Source organism: Phalacrocorax carbo, chromosome 3 (assembly GCF_963921805.1).
Source record: "Phalacrocorax carbo chromosome 3, bPhaCar2.1, whole genome shotgun sequence".
Classification (NCBI taxonomy): Eukaryota; Metazoa; Chordata; class Aves; order Suliformes; family Phalacrocoracidae; genus Phalacrocorax; species Phalacrocorax carbo.
In genome coordinates this window covers 96500367-96520907 of record NC_087515.1, presented here as the reverse complement: position 1 = coordinate 96520907, position 20541 = coordinate 96500367, and the positions used below count along the sequence as shown (strand labels likewise).

General features: G+C 37.1%; 1 protein-coding gene across 7 annotated transcripts in view; it reads left to right on the top strand.

The window, feature by feature from the left end:
* Positions 1 to 19482, top strand: part of FAM135A (family with sequence similarity 135 member A) — a 90065-nt gene extending 70583 nt beyond the window's left edge. For 6 of the 7 annotated variants that reach the window (XM_064447832.1, XM_064447830.1, XM_064447828.1 and 3 more), the window contains 4 exons: positions 5216 to 5367; positions 7357 to 7467; positions 17126 to 17239; positions 17987 to 19482. In XM_064447832.1, the coding sequence (XP_064303902.1) occupies positions 5216 to 5367; positions 7357 to 7467; positions 17126 to 17239; positions 17987 to 18192 (583 nt within the window). In that variant the 3' untranslated portion in view covers positions 18193 to 19482. Of the gene's footprint in view, positions 1 to 5215; positions 5368 to 7356; positions 7468 to 17125; positions 17240 to 17986 lie in introns of those variants that run through there. The other variant, XM_064447834.1, reaches the window with a different exon arrangement.
* The last annotated feature ends 1059 nt before the right edge of the window (positions 19483 to 20541 follow it).

Genomic DNA, 20541 nt, shown 5'->3' with positions numbered 1-20541 from the left:
AAAAACAGATAATATTTTGAGAAAGTTGAAGGAAACTAATAGCGCTACGTCAGGATGAGAGTTGCTTTCTTCTGATTTGATAGTCTCTTCGCCAAGTATGACATAGCAGACTGTCTATATTGTCATTCCTACAGGGAAATTACACCTTATCTGTGACGTTGAAGGGCAGCTGCATGAAAAAAATAACTTTCATTTTGATGCTGAAAAGCATGGTTTACATCTTAATAGAAGACTCATCCCAGTCTATGCATTCCTGTTTCCTTTTTCAGTTACTTCCAGGGAATACATGTTCTCAAAGTAGGGTATAGCGTTTGGGCAGACTACCTTAGGAACTCAGCGGTGTTGCTGGAGTTAGCTTGTCAACAGATGAAAGGAGTTAATTCAACTCTGACATCATCCATTTGTTTAGGCATCCTCAAATTATACATCTGGAAGGTTTTTTGACTTGCTAGTCACATGTATTTCCTACAAGTTTCTGCATACTCACGTGTTCGGTAGGCCTTATTCAGCTAGAGAAAACATCTAACGTGTTTAAACATAGTCTCACTTTTTAAACAAATGTTTCTATTTTCAAATAGGCAAGATTTGACATAGTTAATTTTGTCTAAATCGATGAATTAAAAAAAAATAAAACCTCTGTGTGATTAACCCCGTTATCTTCTCGTTGGTCATACCTGAGAGTTGAATTCTTGTTTGCTTTTGGTTTCCTTCTCTCATAAGATTTTTCAGTTTGTAAATATTTTTTTCACCTTTTTTTATTACTTGTCACTTGGAAGAAAAAAGAAACTATCAATTTTTAGTTTAGTTTCCTTTTCAAGGTGTATATTTTTGTTTGGTCTTGCCAAAGCAGATGCCTTCATCTCTCAAACTTTAGCTTTTCTTATGAGAAGGTTGAACCTATCAGCAGATCCTAGAGCCGTTCCCTGGTAGCTACATGAGAGAGCTTTCAGCAAGAGATGTGCTTATATACAAGTCCTTGAAGGGGTGACCCAGAAAGTCCAGGAAGTACTACTGAGAACTCCTCTGTGCAAGCAGCCGATGCATTCCTACCTCATTTGAGCTGTCCCACTGTAAAGAAGACGGACTTTGTGCTAGTTATCCACGCTCCCCTGAATGATGCTAGTTTCTCCTCATGGAATCTCCCCATCTAGTAAGGGAGGTGTTCTCTGTACAAGTGCTGCTCAGTAGCTGAGTCAAATTAGAAATCAGTCTCCAGACCTATAATGATTTTGTATGACAAAAAAGCTGACAGCATTGTGTGTCAGAAATACTTGTTCAGTCTCTCTTTTACACTCAAAGTCTTGTTATGGGCAAAACGGAACACACTTCATATGCAGAGGTAAGAATTTATTGTTAGTCCAGTTAGTGTTTTCATAATCTTATAAAAATGCAGCAAAAAATTACTATCAGTCTATTTACAGTAGTATTAAAATTCATAGTCCAAAATAATGCAGAAAAGTCCCATTACTAATACAGCTACCGTTGTTAAACAGAAACTTTCTAGGACTTTTTCTCAGGTGGTAGGTTCCCCTTCCAGCAGCTCTCTGGGTCCTAAGATTGGTGGTTTCTTCCTTAGATTGGTGTCTTCCTTAAGCAGTGGGACACCCGCATCCTGGGGCTTCAGTGTAAGGAGAACGATGCTTCTGGGGGTTTCTGCCTCCTTGGCCTTGGGTCTGCCTAGATTTACTTTCATAGTTTCATATTTTCAGCCTGCCCCCCCATGCTCTTTCTTTTGTTACTCATTTACTCAGGGTTCTTTTCCTGTTCGGTTATCCCCAACACAGGCTTTCTTTTCTGAGTTACAAGATTGTGCTTCTGCAATGACCATTAATAGACCATTGGGGACCTCCGGCATATGATACCTGTGTCTGCACTCTTCCACGCCACACTTTATTCTGGTGATACACAGTTCAAGCCACACAGAATAACTACTTATTATTAACAGAAACTATAGTGAAACTAAAGCAACTTTAGGCCTGACTTGCTGCCAGACTGCCAGATGATTGCTGTCACAGCTAAAACAAACTGAAATCAGCTCAGGCTTAGAGGAGTCAAGAGAAGTTCTGAGATGCTGCGCTGTCGGGTCAATGCAAAACCTCCTGCCTTCAAGTAACGGCAAAATCCTATTTATTGTGCTACATTCTTATACTGAGATAAGAAAAGGCACTCGCTGTACCATCAGACGCTCTGTACTGTCTGAACCCAGAGCTGTACTACGGTGTCAATTTCAACAAACCAACATTTTTGGTACTGCCAAAGCTAATACTGGTTATTGTACCAGTACACTACCCAACATGTGCGGTGATCTCCTCTGTACAAAATCTTTGTGCTCACTACAAATGTGTAGCAAGCACGAACTGGAAGCTTGATTCAAACCAACAGCAATTTGTCTTATAAAGCAATGGTTTGGTAAAGAATTGCAGAATACTTGAGGTTGAAGGGACCTCTGGAGGTCATCTCGGAGCAGTTACCCACTCACACTGGTGCCGCCTTCCAAGTTAATTTAACTTTGAAGAAAGTCAAATTGCTCAGTCATACCCATTCCAGTTTTGAGTATCTGTGAGGATGGAAATCTTTCCAGGTCATCACACAGACAGGAAATAAACCACATGGTCTTACAGAGTAGTTTCAAAACCGTTCCTCATGTCAGGTCTTACATAACTTTCTGATAACCTGGACTTTTACTTCAGTTGGATTATTCGGCTTGTCATCCTCTTCCCTAAGTAACACTGGCTCACAAAAGAAAGCAGTTTATGATGCTACACATTTATTAAAACATCTGTTCATTGTTTCAGCACCTTTTTGATGATGGGTTTTGATGGATTTTTTTTTTCTTCCATGAATTTTTATAGTTGGACAGGATTTTTCATTTGTTAGCACAGGATAATGAGGTTTTATTGTGCCTAATTTTCCAGTATGATCCGAATTGGTAGACCTGAACCATAAAGTCCATATAAATACTACGTTATACTTCTGTTCCTTCAGTGTGTTAATGTTATCTTGTATTCAGAAGACTGTAATATTGCCACCTACTGTTCAGAAATGTGTTGGTTTTGCAGAGCATCCCACAGTTGCAGGTATCCATAACAATGAGTAGGATGGGTTATGTTTTCGTCTTAGACTTCAAAACTGGTTTTGAAGGGGTTTGCTTTTCCTTCCTTTTCCTTTTCGATTTGAACAAATCCTTAAACCTCTATTAGAAAATAATATTAAAGGCTTATTACATGTTCACATAAACATCTGAATTTGAGCACAATATATTACTGTAACCTTTGTTATTTTCCTAAGCCTTTACAAATTAAGAACAAGTGTTTAATCTGTGAGGTGCATTCACATAGCTAATTGTGAGCACCTTTTTTCCTTCAAATGGATCTTTAATATTTCTGAAGTTTTGGTTCAGGTATGCCCATATTCTTGCATATGGTAGAACTGATTGATGGATCACTGGTTTTTCCAGAGGTGAAATTGTCCTTTGTACAATATAAGAGTTTCTCATCCTTTTATGATGTTTAATAAATAGTGGATGAACTGTCAAGAGAGCATCTCTGCTAATGTTCAGATCTTCTTTAGAAAATAGTCACTTTTACTTTAGAGCAATTGTGCGATGCATATCATCCTCAGAACAAACTAACTCAATTCTGTGGACATTTTCTTGTTCCTAAAGAAATCTGCGGTTTTCTTTGTCTTGTATGGACTTCATAATGTACTCATGAGAGAATGGTTTTAAATTTTAGTATTTAAGAGAGTCAGCAGCTCAGTATTTTGTTTTGCAGATGCACTGCTGTTGTGCTGACAGCAGAGAGGATACATACCTTTAATTTCTAAATTAGCAAACAGCAAGCTGCAGCAAAGAATTTCTGATATTGCAGTAATTTTATAAAACAGGTAGTAAAAGCGAACAGGAAGACTATACATACAGGCTTAAACTGTGTATCGGTAAGGAAAAAATAGCCTATTCTGTCATAGAAACATAATTATGTTGGAGTTCAGGAGTTCAGGGGTGGCCCTGCCATTCTGTAACCTAATGTTTTTTTATTTAGCTTTAAACTGGAATTTTCCAAGTCAATAATTCTTGCTTGGGAAGCAATTAAACAGCCCAAGTCATTTTTTTAGCACTGTATTTTACACATTATTACTGTTAGCTTTGTTTGAGCTATTTTTGTTGGTGAATGTAGTGATATGGAGCAAACAGGAAGGATGATTTTACGGGTGTAGTGTTGTGGCGCATATATGATCGAGCCACGATAGTTCTGCTATATATTTTTGATGGTTGTCTGTTAGCTCCGTGTCCTGAGGTTACATCTGTAAAACAGGAAGGCACTTTTTCCTTCTAATTTTGTGAGTCTTGTCTCTACCATATCCTACTCAAGTCAGCGCCCAGGATGGTGTGGTCCTTCCTCAGCAGGGATCTGTAAGCATAACTGCATGAGAACTAGAATTGTTTTATTTTGCAGTGTCTTTTCTAAAGAAATGCTTTTTATACAGACTTGCGGGTACTACAGGAGGCAGCTCAGATTAAGTAATAATTCATTATCTTTAGATACATGAAGAGTCCTGTCCATCTTTCCCCTGATTCGCTTAACCAGGGCAACAACTAAATATACTATTCTCCTGGCAGACAGATATTCTTCAATTGACTCACTCAGGCTGATAATCACTTATTTTGGTCCAACTGCTAAGCAGATTTGAGATGCTGCTTCTATTTTAAAATAATCAGATTCAGTTAAGTAATGGTTTTCCCCCTTATAGGAGTACTTCTGGAATCCTTCTGCACTAGGTTGTTTCAGTAACTCTAACGCATTTATCATACTGAATGCCATCACATGCCAAAGTAGTGATTTATTCAGTCATGCACAGCTCACAGAATATTTTGTGAATACTTGGTGCTAAGGGAAATACAGCCAGAAATAATCTTGGGTTTGTTTGGGAGGTGCTGGTGGAAGGATAGTTTGTTTTCACTAGCTTTTCAAAAATTATGTATAAAATAATTCTGGAGGAGCTCAGAACATGTTTGTGATGAGTTTTTGCAGCTTGGGAGATATGGGCAAGCTGTTTTCTGTGTGACCTAAAACACAGGCTTCTGAATGGACACTTTTCATTAATTTTTTCCCTGTGCTCTTTCAGCATTTTATGATACCAGTTTTATTTTCCTCTGTTTAAAAGAAGAAAGATTGCCATCAAATTCTATGTTATACTGTTTTTTCTTTTTAAACAGCTTTATTGGACACTCACTGGGTAATTTAATAATCCGTTCAGTGCTCACAAGACCTCGATTTAAATATTACCTCAACAAACTCCATACCTTCCTCTCTCTGTCTGGACCACATCTTGGTACCCTCTACAACAGCAGTGCTCTTGTTAATACAGGTAAAGTATTGTTTTCAGTAGTGTAAGTTTAGGGCAGATTTTGCCTTTGAAATGCATGTAGCAGTTTCATGTGGGATGCACATTTCTGCATTACTTTGATTATAAGAAAGTGCATGTTTCACTGCCATAAGGAGAGAGAAGGGTTATAAAAATAGGACAATGTGCAAGAGATGGTTGATATAAGCGTTTTCCTGTATGTTTAATTCAGGTTTTCTGTTACACCATAAAAAACCTCCAGTTTTAACGTGTTGAGCTCAATTTGTTATAAACTGAATTTTAATATACTTAATCTGCAAAACAAGTAGGTAAGATGCATTAAAATAGTTCTGAACTACTAGTTCTGTCTTGTCTGTCTCAAAAATGACGTACAGTAAACCTTACAACCTGCAGTGTGTTTCTGCAGATGTGTTTGTACCTTATGAATGTCTGTTTTTCTAAAGATTAAATGTAGCTCTAGGAGATCTTGCAGAAACTGCTGACTTTTGAGATAAATGTTAGAAGATATTTTTAAGTAGCATCAAATTTTTAAATGAAAACTTGTTTCTGAGATTACCACCTGCCTTGGAGAGCCCAAACCCCAAATGAGTAACACTTATGTTCACTAAATATAAACACACTCATTAAGGTCTTTAAAAACACTCTAAAAATCATTAATTACTTTTAGTGCCAGTTTATTTATTGGTTGTGTTATTATTTAGTTTCATACAAAAATGAGGAGGAAAAGCTTTTCACTCACGGCCGTTGAGCTTAAAAGTGGACAGGAATTACTGGCTAACTGGAGTTGCTGTTGGAGTTTACAGAAGCAGGAGGAACATGAGAGCTCTTTGAATTTGGTTGAAACAATACCTTGAATAGCCCTCAATATGCTACCAGGGAGGCTCACTTCAGGTTTAAGTCATCTATAATATAATTCACTATGGGCACATACTGGGTGTTTAACCTAGTATATCTGTGGGCAGTTTCTTTTATGTATTTTAATCTGTAACTGAATCTCGCCCAAATCACCCAAAAGTGTTAACATTGCTTTGCTTTTAGGAATTGCAGTTTTCCCAGATACAAAGAGGCAGGGCTGTTTGCTTGTTTATCTAATCACAAGCAAATGCTTTTGGTTAACTAAGGTTAAGGCTATCAAAGTATAATCCAGAGTAAATTCACTGAAAAAATCAGGATTTCTGGAGTATTTTCTCTCTTCTATAGTTGGAGACTGTACAAAATGTCCTTTTCCTATAATAATCTTCCACTACATTTCAAACTCCTTAATATTTTGGAAGATGCCAAGATAATAAGTAATGGGTATTGAAATCTAAAGTACTATATTGTATGTATAAATTAATGACCTTCAATAAATTGCTTCAGTTAAAGATAACTATTACCTTGAGGATTGAATCAACACATTCTGGAGGCTGTAAGGGCCTGGTTGCACACTTTTCTTTTGCTTGGCAAGGGAGAGGAGATTTTCTGAAGGGCCAGTTAGCTGGCTGGCTTTACTAATTGACTAATAAAGAGGGTACAGCATCACAGAAATACAATATTGTGATTTTCCTCCCAGAAAATTCAGCTTCCTTTGTTCAAGTTATATTTAATAAATTCAATGGTTCTGTAAAGTTATTTTTGGAAGTCTGAGAAGTAACGCTTGTTTAGTGCTACATATTTCAACATAAAAGTGTTCTAATATTCTGTAAACAACTGAAATAGAGTTTGTACATTGCCTTGTGGCTAACTTATTAATGTATTTTCACTTTTTGTAAGTGTAGTTCTAGAAAGGCATGTACATTAGTGGAAATAATGGTCTTCATGCTTTATTATAGATGGACAGGAAAGAATTATGAATACAGATTTTAAGTGTTTCTGGGCTTGGCAATACTGACATGAAGAATAAACATAACATCTGAGGAGCTAAATATATGGACTTTACATACTTTTACTTATGTGTAATGAGATTTAATATTTTGTTGTGGATCTATACTCACGTTGTACCTAACAATGCAGGACTGTGGTTTATGCAGAAGTGGAAGAAGTCTGGTTCTTTATTGCAGTTGACATGTCGAGACCATTCAGATCCACGACAAACATTCTTATACAAACTTAGTAAAAAAGCAGGTAAGCTTTGTTAATGCTTATTATCTTTTAAAGGCCACTGTACATAAATGCAATAGGAAACCTAGAAAAAAAATTTCTACAAGTTCCTCTTTCAGTTTATGTAAGAGTTACTTTGGCTTTAGTCCCATATTCTTCAAGCAAAATAAACAGTAAACCATTTTGGTTGCAGAGGTGGACCATTGGTTTGATACTTCCCTTCCTAAATAATGAGCAGAAGTTCTGAGTGCAGTCGCTATGCTGGGGGTGGGGTGTGGGGTGTGTTTATACGTATATATACACAAAATCAGCTTTCTCTTGAGCCACTGAAGCTAGTGATTTTATTGTGCTAAGTCAAGCACATATACACTCATTTAAGATTACCTGTTTCTGTATCTAATTTTACTATCTATTTTTTAAATGTAAAATTCTGCTTTAAAGTTTTTGGTAACCTGTCTTTTATTTCCTCATTAAGATGGTCAGGGAACACAAAAACTCATTTTGATAAAGAAAGGAGAAATTAGTTAGTTAGAAGTGTCTTGGGCCACAGCCTCATACACCGTCTTGTTTCCAGGTCCTTCAGTGAGCTTGGTGTGAGGGAGAAGGAAACGTTGAGGGAGAAGGAGGTGTGAAAGTTCAGTAAATTTAATTAGGGAGGAAAGAAAGCAAGCTTTACTCTTCCCTAAAAGAAAAGGAAGAATATGTTCCTTTGAGGGTTGACCTAATATACTGTATATATACTGTAGGTGTTGGTGTCTTTAACTCTTGAGGCATGCTTCTGTCCTGCCATCTCTCTGTTCATTCAGTTGGCATAGAGTATTGGCTGTGCTTGACTCTCAAACACCAGATGAGAGGAGTGTGGGATTCCCCGAACTGTACAGTTTCTCCTCAGATTTTCAATCCAGAGAATTTGCATACTGTTCTCTATAGGGATTCTAAACATAAGTGTTTCCAGGAACCACTTTATCCCAGACTGCATGCAAGAGGTTGACAACACTGTTGAGAAGTATAGTCCTGATTTTGCAACTTCTATAGGCTTAGAAAAAAATCAACAGGAAAATAGGTGTCTAAGGTGAAGAAACATCTGTTGCTGCTTAATGTGGTGTTTTCCTCGGACGCTGGGTTTGCAGCTGGGAAAATCCCTCAGGCAGCAAAATCTGCTACTATTTCAACTCTGCTATGGTCCAGTTCGTTTCAAGATTATCCATAAAAGTGGCTGTAGATCTGCCAGGCAATATTTTGAGGGTCTGGGTCTCAGCCATGTTCTTGTATGGTGGTTTGTGGCTCTAGATCTCAAATTTGCCAGGGAACATCTCTGTTAAGCACACTGTCTCGTTGCTTAGCCCCAAAATGGATGAATACTTTCAGTCAAGCGTTGTAGGTGAAAGTACACTTGAGCATCTCCTCTTCTACCCTTAAGAAGCAGCTCCAGTATGTACTAATGCTCAGCACCATTCAGAAATGAGAGATTTGTGCTCATATCCATTCTCTGTTCTTAATCCTGGAGCAGTACCAGTTAATACCAGAAATCTTGCAATCCTGAACACATATCTGATAACTGTCTCAGCATGGCTTCTATCACAACAATGCTTCTAGGAGGATCTATGACAAACATGACAAAAGGCCCTGCCATTTGGGGCCAAGCTGGGCATGGCTGGACATCACCTCAGGCTCTTGGATCTCGGAGTCAGAAGCAGCACCAGTCAGACTCTCTGCCATTGCAAAAGTTTCTCAGCTCTTTTTTCTTCCCAGAGATCTCTCTCACAAGAATCTGTTCTGAAAGGAGTTTTAATGCTTTAATGCAGAGAGCTGACAGAATAGTCCATCACGAGGAGCAGTTTTGTATGTAACGTAGTAAAAAGAACTGTTAGTCTTCTGAGCATATGCAAAACTCTCACCTAACAATAGATTCAGAAAAATGAAACTGAAAAATTATAAATATTAATAAATCCCTCCGATCTATATAATGCAACTCTTCCTTAGTACGATGTAAGTCAGTCTGTCATTACTTGCTGAGGGAAGTTACCCAGAACTTGCTCTTTTCAGTTTCCTTAGGTTCTCTATCTCAGTTTTCCTATACTGTAAAAAATTTTTAATAGGATTTTTTTAAAGCATCCAGTAAGAAATAAATAAGTTTTCTGAATAGGTAGAGTTGTTACAGCGCTGCTATTTGTGCATTGTATTTCATCCTTTGCTAGGAATGACAGTTATCCAATTTTGAGATAAAAGCTGAAAGTGTGACACATACGTGGTTATACTCAAGCAGTAAATGCTTATTATCATTAGTTTTTGTCTGATTATTGTTTTGTTTTAAAAATAGGTGGGGCCAGGTCAAGTTTGTTATCTGCCGGAAAACTTGGTGTAAATTGGTTAATATGCTATGTTGTGCCTGGTAAATACAACCACATGCTGGATTAATCTAAGTGACAAAATTTGCATTTAAAAGTTGTTTTTGTTACTAATTGATGTTAGCATTCTTAAATGAAAAGGAAATGCGTTCACCTAAACACAGATATCTATGATTTAGAACATGTTCGTTTGATTGTTCTTTTAGAAGTATATCTTGATAAAAGTTTTGTTTGCCAGATTTCCTCAGATCTAGTATTGGAGATCCAGTTAGCTCTCATTTAGCAAGTGAACTCTGGGAACATTTCAGTTTCGTTTTCAACTAATTTTTCAAGGCAGAATGACAGATAACTTATTTTAACACTTTTCTTTATCTGTTTCTAGTGTATAGATAGGAATTAATTCTTTAAATTGTAAATGCCTTTTGAAATGATTGATTCAGTAAATTACAGCAGATGACAAGTGATGATGATGATGAACTGCTCTTCTAAGTCTCTGTTTTTCTATAGCATTGTATGTCGTTTATCAACTAGTTTTGCTTTTACGCACTTACTGGAGTATTAGAGTTGTAGAATATTTTTTAAAAGTCAAGTACAACTCATTCATTGCCCAGCTATCAAGTTTGTTAAAGCAGAGTGACCTTAAAAAGTTAAAGTGTTAAAGCAACCTTAAAAAGCCCATTTATGTATTATCTTCAAGTTTAAGAATTACAAAAACAAAATAATTTTTCTGGACCATGTAATAGCTTACCCTATGAAAATCTTTATTTCAGAGAATAAAACCAGGTAGTAGAAAGAAATTGAGACTTCAGTATTTGCCATTTGTGATTGCATTGTTGGTTTTTTTAAAAAAAAAAAGGAAATTTTTTTTTCTGGACTTGACTATTCAAAATTCTAGTAAATTACAGTGCCTTACTGTCTTACAACTGTCATCATTGCTAATTGCTGATAAGAGCAAAAGCTGACCTTATTTGCTTATAAAGATCAGAAGGTGATAGGATTATTTACTCAAAGTGAAGAGAGATAAAGTTTATGCTATTTCTTGAATTTTAAATTACTTTAAGCACTGGTCACCTTATATTGGCAGTTGAGGGATTTATACCGTCTTTAACCTAGTGGAAAATTTAGTTTTCTGATGTTGCTTCTTCATAATGATAATGTTTAGAATTATGTTCTTTGACAGTATTCTCCTATAAATCTGCTTGTCATGTCTTCAGCAGCTGCAGTCTGTCTGGTAATTTCTGGGGGTCTTGGCAATTATGCTTAATTTCATACCGTGACAAGAAAGTACACCAGCAATGCTGATGTGTGTTCAATACAAACACAACTGTAGTTGCACAGATGAAAAAAATACATGAAAATATCTGCATTATGTGTAAATGTGTTCCATGTTGTAGTATTACGGATTCATCAAAAACTAAGTTTAACTTTTTTTACATTAACTTGATAAGATTTTTTGACACAAAAATAAAAATATCTAGTCCTTTGTTATCTAATTCTTGGGTTTTAGACGTTAATATGGTCTATCCGCTTAGTGGAAATTAGTACTTTTTGTAACTGAACAGCTGACGTTTGCCATAAAACTTACAAAATGGTAATTATGCTGACCTGTCCTTAAAGGGATAATGGGAAATGAGTTAAGTATTATTTGAACCTAGTGAGTGAATTAGTTGAGCAGCACAGCACCATGTAGGGGTTCAGTGCCAGGTTCTAGAGTTTGCACAGCTCCTGATTTCTGTTTCCACTTAATCTATTGGTTATGCTTAAATATTTTCTATAAGTGATAACTGCACCTTCATGTTTATCTCCTAACATCAAATGGAAAAACCAGCTAGTTTATGAAATGCCAACTGATTTTTGGCACATCACCAAAATAATAATTATAATTAGAATTTTAAGAGATTAAGGAAGGAAACGCATTTGATCAGTGTATTCAAATATATAATTGATTCCAGCTGGAGCACACAGTAATTTTTGTCTGCGGAAGGGCAGTAGCTCCAATGAAACTGAAGATGCTTTCAGGCGTAACTTGAGCACTGTCCCAAGCACTTCTCCCAGCTTCCCTAATTCACTTTGGTTTGTGTGAGGTAAACAAAAGAAGCTCTTTTTTTTTTTTTTTCCCTCTTCAATTAGAATATTTTGTTTCTTACCTTATTTACATTTCATACTCAGCTAGTTGCATTTTTCGTAAAAATTAACATATTTCAGGAAGTCCAGGAAACTGAACTGTAAATTGTTTATAGCCATTGCCACCCAACAAATCTGTACTTTTCTTGTTCATGGTACTTCAGATGGCCATTTTTTTATGGGTTCAGAGCCCCTGCCTCATGTGTTAAGAAATTAGCAGTGAGAGAACAGTTTCATTAATACATAGACTGGTTTCGATATTGTGATAATCTAAGAAAAATCAGTGACACATGACATTTGGCTTTAGGTTGATTTCAGACAAGACTTTTATGTGTTGATACCTTGTGTAGAATGCCAGTACACTGGTCAGTACAGGTATTAAAAACACAGAGTCCAGTTCCATCAGTTGGTCTTTGCCTGCAGAAACTTGAGCTTGTCAGTCACCTGAAACAAGATTAACTGAAGACCCTGGAGGTAGACCCCAATTCTATATGAATTGTCATTGATCATTTGCAATTAAGGACTTGGCAAACAGACTGACTGCAAAACTCCGGGCAGAACTCGTTCTCCTGTAATGAATAATGATGTTTGTCAGAAGCATGGCTTGCTGAGACTGGCTTCCTCAAAATCCTGTTTTCTGTCCCAGTTACAACTCATTTGCTCACTGGTGGGAGTGCTTCTTGAAAAAAAGTTTAGAACTAAAGGTGAGGTGGAAAAACTTGCAGGTCCAAACTTTGTTGCAAGTCCCATTTCTCAGCCATAGCATGTGCCCACATTAGCACTCAGGAATGCGTTCAGAAGCAAATCTTTTCATGATCCCTCTTTACTTCAGCATGCAATGAATGAGCTTTAGCAGCCAGTGCACATTGCTTCCACAGAACCAGACTGGAGCCTAGTCCAAAGTAAACTCTCCTGAAAATGGGCATTATGATGGATGAGGGATTCTTAATACCAATGGGCTTGTTTTACAGTTCTGTTCCTCTTATGTCACAGAGTTCACAAATGTGAATGTACAGCCATAGTCTCTTCCAGGATGTTTTTGTACTTAACGTAGGTAGGCGTAGATTCATATGTCTTAGTACTTCCGCAGGTCTTGATTAGCGGAATTCTGATGTGCTTGTTTATTGCCTTGTCTCCCCTCTTTAAAAATGTTCATCTCCTAATCTCTGAAAGGAGGAAAAGATGTTTGGTTTTCATTTACATCCACGGATCAGCCGTGAATAAGCATGGTTGACGTGTTTTCTTCTTTGAGATGTCTGTTATGTACAGGATATCAGCTTAGCTTACTTGGTGCTCTTTGGCTTTGTGGAGGGAAAAAGCATTTCAGCTCTAGTCTTGAGGGAGTGCCTGTTTATAACTCGTGATGAGGATGAGACTAGAATTGAAACAGCATCCCTATTGGTAGCACAGCCTGGAGACTAACCTAATCAGTTCTGCTAAGAGGAGGGACTTCCCAGCCCTCAGTAGCTCTGTTCTGACAATGTTGGAAGAATCTGGTAGGTTCTACAGCATCTGGAGCCAGGTTCTTTAAAATAAAATCTTCAAGGCAGAGTTTGAGCTGACATGAAACTCTCGAGTTGATGTAGATCTAGCTCCCTAATCAGTCTTCTTGTGGAACTGCAGCTGAAAGTCTGAGCGTCCTTGCATCTGTACCATGGCATCTTAACCTGAGACCTCAGCTGACTCAGGATCTCAGTACTTGTATTTTTGGGGCACGATTCTAGCTGCATGAGTGATGTGTTAACTTCACAAAGCAGTGCGGAAGACCAGCTGCAGGAGGTGACTGTCTTCCAGGGCATAGTTTTTGAAGTCCTTATTTCCATACTGCATTTTTGGCAAAGGTTCCAGATCCCTATTTGCAAACAAGTATGTAAGTGGACAGAATCGTAGAAGACATTGGGACTATTGTACCTTGACAAAACTGAGATGTTTCCTTCAAATCAAAGCAACCAAGTATGACCCTGAGCTACCTGATCTAACGTCAAAATTGGCCCTGCTTTGAGCGAGTGGGTACAATCAGCCAATCTCCAAAGGTCCCTTCCAGCATAAATTATTCTTTTATAGGATTCTGTAATTAGTATATTCCTAAAGAAAATGGCAGTTTACTAATGGGATCAGATTGTTGTACTTTTTTTAAGCTTATCATAAGTGATTTGATTTGATTATGCTCAAGAACTGTGGTATCCACAGTGAATATTGTCCATTGCAAATAACTGAAACCTTGTTTTGAATTAGTTAAACGGTGGTGGGATGGAATTTTGTCACCCTTTTTGTCATACAAATCTCAGAGAATATCAGCAGCCCGTTCTACCAGTGGCTCCATCTCCCGTTCCCTGCTGGGAGGCTGGCTGTAGCTAGGGGGCAGACTTAACATCTGATTCTGGTGCCTGAACATATATAAAAATTTATTCCTCTGTGATTGCAGTTAGTTATGAGTTGCCAGGTCTCCGTACCTGCTGTTCCAGACAGATTTTTCCACTTGACATATTATTTGGAAGAATTGTTCATGGATTTATAGATATCATTTATTTAATAATGACTAATGCTATTATTCAGTATTCACTGGTGGACCTGCGTGGCACGATGGTTAAATGACAGAAATTGTGCTCTCTGTGTATGCTTAGACTTGCTTTGACTGAGATAAAAGCTCCCTTAGGTGATAAGGATCGTCATAAAAATTTGGAAAGCCCATTAAAGCTTTGTTACTACAGGAAGAAACACTCTTATATGGGAAAAGCTTGTTATTTCAGGAGTGATCTCTCACTAGGATTGTTTTTTTCCAAGCTATATCAAATCCTTTTGAAAAATTTAGTTGGTACTTTCCAGTTAATGACAACCTCAATGTTTTTTTTATAGTGCTCTGGAAAAATGTGGGATCTGTTCAGTAGATGATGTGATGATAGGTAAACAATAAAACTGATGCTGATGAAATATCCTATATGCCTTCTTTGCTCCTCCTGAAGAGTTCCGTCAAACACTTTTTCATAATGAAAGGTCCTGATATTTATCATGCTTAAAATGAAGGGAAGCCCAAGACATTATTTTTATGAACCAGAAAATAAAGCATAAAAATGAGCCACTGGGACCAAAAGGTGATGCCTAATTTATTAGATTGTGATGTCCCAAGCTTGTTTTGGGTTTTTTTTTTTGTTTGTTTGTATTATATCGCATGTGAGGGTGAAGAGAGTCTATTTAGATCTTGATTGATGTAGACTGATGGTTCATCTAAAGATTCCCCAGGATATCTCTTCCTTCTTCAGGTTGATGAAAAGATCTAGGCAGTCCCCTTCTTTGTACCTTTTTACATGAATGCTAATGGATGTTTCCCTAGGGAAGGCACGTATCAAAAAAACTTAAATCAAGCTAGATAGACTCCCAAGGAATTTACAAAATGATTACACATTAGCCTGCAGAGAATTCCTACCCTTGATTTATTCCATGTGCATTCTTTTCAGTTCAGTACAAAGTTTTGGAACTGGCATCTGCATCTTCATGTAAGATTTGCTGCAGTCATTTTTCAGATGTCAATTAAAAGACTCCAGTGATTTAGCTGATCTTTTGAGACAGTGTTGTTTTTCAACGCTGTTTTTCAGCGGGCACAGGCAAACCCCAGACAGGCTATTTGAAGAGGGGAGGAACCAGCATCTAGTTGGGATGCATTTTCTGTATGTTTTTATAGCTGTACAAACTTTTTTTTCCGATTTTCTGTGAAATCTGAAAAGATACATTTCCTTTTTCACATGCTAAAGTTGGTCAGCATTGTTTCGGTAACTGACTTGGTTTGGAGATGTAATCTTCATCACTTTGAGCGTACAAAATACTGAAAATTAGGAAACAACCTCTAAAAAAAGGAAAGATTTTTCACTGTGGGCTCCACTGATGGCTTTAGGAACTGGTACATATTAATACTTGGTATATATTCAGTCTGAATAAAACAGGGAAACTAGAATACAGAACTTTGTCCTGGCAGTATAGCTTCTGAAAAGCAGATAGCAAATAAATTATTGTTCCTACACAATCAGATCTCTCTTTTTTTATTGAAATAAAAGTTTGTTTTGTGGAGGTTAACACAGAAAGTGTTTGCTGCAGATTCCAAGAAGCACCTTTGGAGAATGACTTTATTTGCAGTATTTCTGTAATTCTCAGAATAGACTAAGTACATTTTGTAAATTAAAAAGTAACAGTTACAGGATCTGGCCATTATTCTCCAGAAATTAAAAGCAAGGCTAATAGCACCAGTGCAAAACTGATTAGCAGCTGTTTGAATAGAGTTGGATCCAACCTACCAACAATAGGATGTAAGCACCCAACACCTAGGCGATTCCCAGAGAGCCGTTAGGCTGGCTGCTTTTCACTGTAGCTTACCTTCACATGTGCCTGAACTGTTTGAGCATTTTCTGGTTTTGCCTGACAGTTGCCTTTGTATTTAACTGTAGGTAGCTGCGATATCCAAAAGGGGCTGTTCTAAGGCAAAGGCAACCTATTTTCCTAAAATGCAATGGATTGTATTTGGCCTAGCACCAATGGGCAGCACCAGAAATCTGCTGAAGCTTTTTAGGGAAAACATAACAATTAACTGTCTTAAGGACTGTAACTCCATCATTACTAGGGGTTCCTAACCTTTGTATCATCTCACTATTAGAGTGCTTGTCCCAGAAGTAGGAAGTCTGGGTTTAATTATAAACGTTTCGTTGTATCTGGGGAGTTGTGCTGGGCGGACCCCGCACCTGTGCTTGGGCTGGCCAAACATTACATAAGAGGCGCCAACACGCAGTGGACTGTATCACATGCTGTTGATGCCCGGCGTTCATCTTGGTGCAGCTAGGCTGTGACTGAAACATTGGTGAAGACAGGGCACTATCCATCTTTAGGTTTCTGTAAGCAAAGCGGAGGCTTTACTCCCTTCTGCTGGCCAGAAACCGACTGCTTTGTTCCTGTGAAGCAAGATGAAAGTTTGAAGCGTACTCTGTTTAAATGGGAAACATCACAATTGGGTCACACCGGTATGTGTTAAAATATGCATGGAGGAAAGGCTGGTACCCAACATTTTATTATTCTATAGCTGTACTGGTTGTCATAGATTTTTCTGCCTTTTTGTGCAAGAACTTGTAATAAATTGGTGCCAAATGTCAGTTGTAAAACGTTCAGTTATTCTGTAGTAATTGTCAAGGGACTTGTTACAACAGATACCTTTTTCTCTTTTCCTGTAGGTCTTCATTACTTCAAAAACATTGTGTTAGTAGGATCTCTGCAGGATCGTTACGTTCCTTATCACTCCGCTCGCATTGAGATGTGTAAAACAGCTTTAAAGGATAAACAATCAGGTAATAAATATCCTGCAAAATAAACAGACCACTGGGGTTAAACCTCATAGGTCTCAGATTCATCCCATGTAATTTTGGGTGCTTAACTGAGGCACCTCTATTACGTGTTCAGACGCTCTGGGCTTACTTTGTTGTAACGGAGAGAGAGAAAATCCATGTGGGAGCTGAATTGTTTTGTGCATCTGTCCTGTTCTGTTACATGCAGAAGGAGATTAGACTGCATAAATTTCTAGCTTATAGACTTTGCTGAAAGCTAGGTGGGATGAACACAGCCCTGACGCGTTGCTCCATGAATAGGGAGGACAAATAGCTTTGATTTTTGAGGACATCAGGTCGCAGTGTCAAGCACGTGGGCTGGATTTAGTTGAGGCTTGACACTAGCACTGAGAGAAAAGGTAGTTTTCCTATTTTCATTGATGGGTGGGGGTTGTATTTACTGCTGAGCCATCCTAGCACGATTGCATTCTAGCACTATATATTGACAAATAAATACCTTTTACATAGTTTAATAAATTAATACCGATGAGCACATTCTCACTATAAATGTACAAATACTAAAATGCATAGCTTAAAATTATTTTCCAACATTTCCAGGGAAATTCAACTTCCTACGTATTCTATCTTAACAGCAGCATAGCACATGTTATTCCCTCTCTTACTTTGGGATGTATTCATTTTGAGTTCGAGGTCAACAAACTTTATTTGTTTCCAGTGTTTCACACAGTGAACTTTTCTTTTCCTCTGCAGGACCAATTTATGCTGAAATGATCCAGAACCTGCTTCTTCCAGTTCTTCAGAATAAGGAATGTAATTTGGTTCGTTATAATGTAATTAATGCATTACCCAATACAGCAGATTCTCTCATAGGGAGAGCTGCACACATTGCTGTCCTTGACTCAGAAATATTTTTAGAAAAATTCTTCCTTGTTGCTGCCCTAAAATATTTTCAGTAGAGAAGAGCATCGCGAGAGACTTGGTTATTACCTCATTAACAGATGAATCAAATAATGTGTGGTATTAAAGTATAGCTGCAGCTGTATTTTAAGAGATATTTATACTTTTTATATGGAAGATAATTTATATCATCCACACTTAGGGCTTTTTAACATCAACTTTACTTTCTAGGTAATGTGGCTGTGCAATATTTTTTTATTTTGTTCTTTTTACTTTTCTATTACTTTTTCTTAATTTTGGGTACCTAATTATTTGGAGATTAAAGCACAGTGCGTAGTTTTGGTTGGTTTATTATTGGCTCTTCAATTACAGAAGTCAATGTTACTTGGCTACATTTTACAAGAGGCTTTAGATGCCAAAATAAATTGGATTTTAAAATTCTAATAAGGTCTTACATGTTCAGTTGTCGTATTTTAGCACTGTAGGAAGAAGTTTAACTGGAAACCCAATGAGCTGCTGAAGTACTGGATATTTGAAAATTACTCTATCTGTGGGTCGCTCAAAGACCGTTACCGAGTTGTCTGTTCAGATATCACTACAGCTAAACAGTTTTCTACCAAATCATTATCATCCTCGTTAAATATGTTATGCCTGTGGGAATATATTTTCTACTGATCTCAAAAACGTGTTAGTTTACACACTCAATTTTATTACTGGAACTTTAGTGTTCAGAAGCAAACGACAACTAAGGATTTTTGAATGTTTCATGATAGCTGCCTTCAAATAATTGGGATTTTGCAACCTGTATTAAAATTGCTCCTTATTCTGTCAGTTCTTCAGATGAACATGGACAGTTTTACATGGACTTCCTTGTATGTACGTAAAATAAGTAAATGTTATAAATTTCTGCAATACTTTTATGAATTTTAGCAATTTTTAAATATTGTTAAAATGTTTTATTGACTACAAAGTATTGTAAATAGAAATCAGTACATCTTCAAATGGGACAATATTGTAAACTTTACCTGTTTAGTGATACAGATAAAATGTTTTTGATATACAGGAATGTTAAAGGTCTATTGACTTTCTACTGGTGCTGAATAGCATTAAGTTTGGTTTCTCCTTCCTTCCCTTTTCTCTGTTTCAAACCACAGTTCACTAAAGGGGGGGGGGGGGGAGTTACATGTGCATTCACTAATTGTAATGAACATTTTTTGAAAACTATAAATTTGTTGTATAATGCATGTTTATTTTTAGCATTGTGTTATTGCATCTGGTGTTAATAAAATGAACAAATGACCCTAATGGAAGCAATTAAAGAAACGGAAATGTTCTGCTAATTACCAAAATTCTGGGGAGGCTATTTTGTATATAATTAATAATTTTGTATTATTTGAAATGAATATAGCAATAATAGTTTATAATGAAGTGACTTTGCACTTGGTTTGTTAGTACATTCTTCGTAATATATTTTTTTTTCCTCTGTAGCTTAAAAGTTTCAGATGACCATCTAAAGCTGGCAATATACACACTTTAAAAGTATTTTGTTAGAGTTGTGTTAGGCAAGTCCTTTCGACACAAAGGTACCTTAAGTACATTCCTGTGCTAACAGTGCCTACTTTTATTAATAATTTTTTACATTATGATGGTGCTGATATGGTGTAAATATTTAATTTAAAGTTCTAACATCTCAACTGTCTTTTGTTTAACAGTACTGGAGTAGTTGACTAGTGGATAAATTTTTAGTAGCAGTTTAGGGAGCTAGGTCTAAAAAAATTTTCCTTGGTTCACAGTGATCAAGTTAAACTACTCTTAGTACATAAGTATTTAGATGTTTTCTGTCACTACTGAGAAATGTCTGTCTTGCTGCAGCTCTCTGGAAACCCAAAAGTGTAAAGCATGTTTTTGTAATTAGCAAAGCAGAAGTAGCTGCTGCTTTTTTTTTTTTTTTTTTTTTTTTTTTTTGTTTAAATTTTTTAATAGTAGATCCCACCCATGTAAGGAGGCTTGAATTTGGTTTGTTCTTTGAGGAAAAATGGGTGGTGCAGGAAATCCTGTGATATTTGCATGTAAGTTTATAAAGGAACAGGGCGAATAAAGAGAACATTAACTTCTCTTTCTCTCCTCTAATTTCTATTGCCCAGTGCAGCCCGTACATAGCCCTCTCAGCACTGGAGCTTTTACAGGGGCTGTTTGACATCTTGAAGTCCAAAAGGAACAGCCACTGCTTGTGTGCCCTAAGACAGCCGTGAGTGGCACGGTGACCACAGCGTGTCCTTGAAGCATAGGAAGTTGCACTTACAGACTGTGTCGTACGCTGGTGGTTGCTCTCTGAAAACGCACAACCTTGGATGTTTGGGACAACTGTGCAAACTCCCGCATATTTCTGCCTTCAGTTTACTAGATAG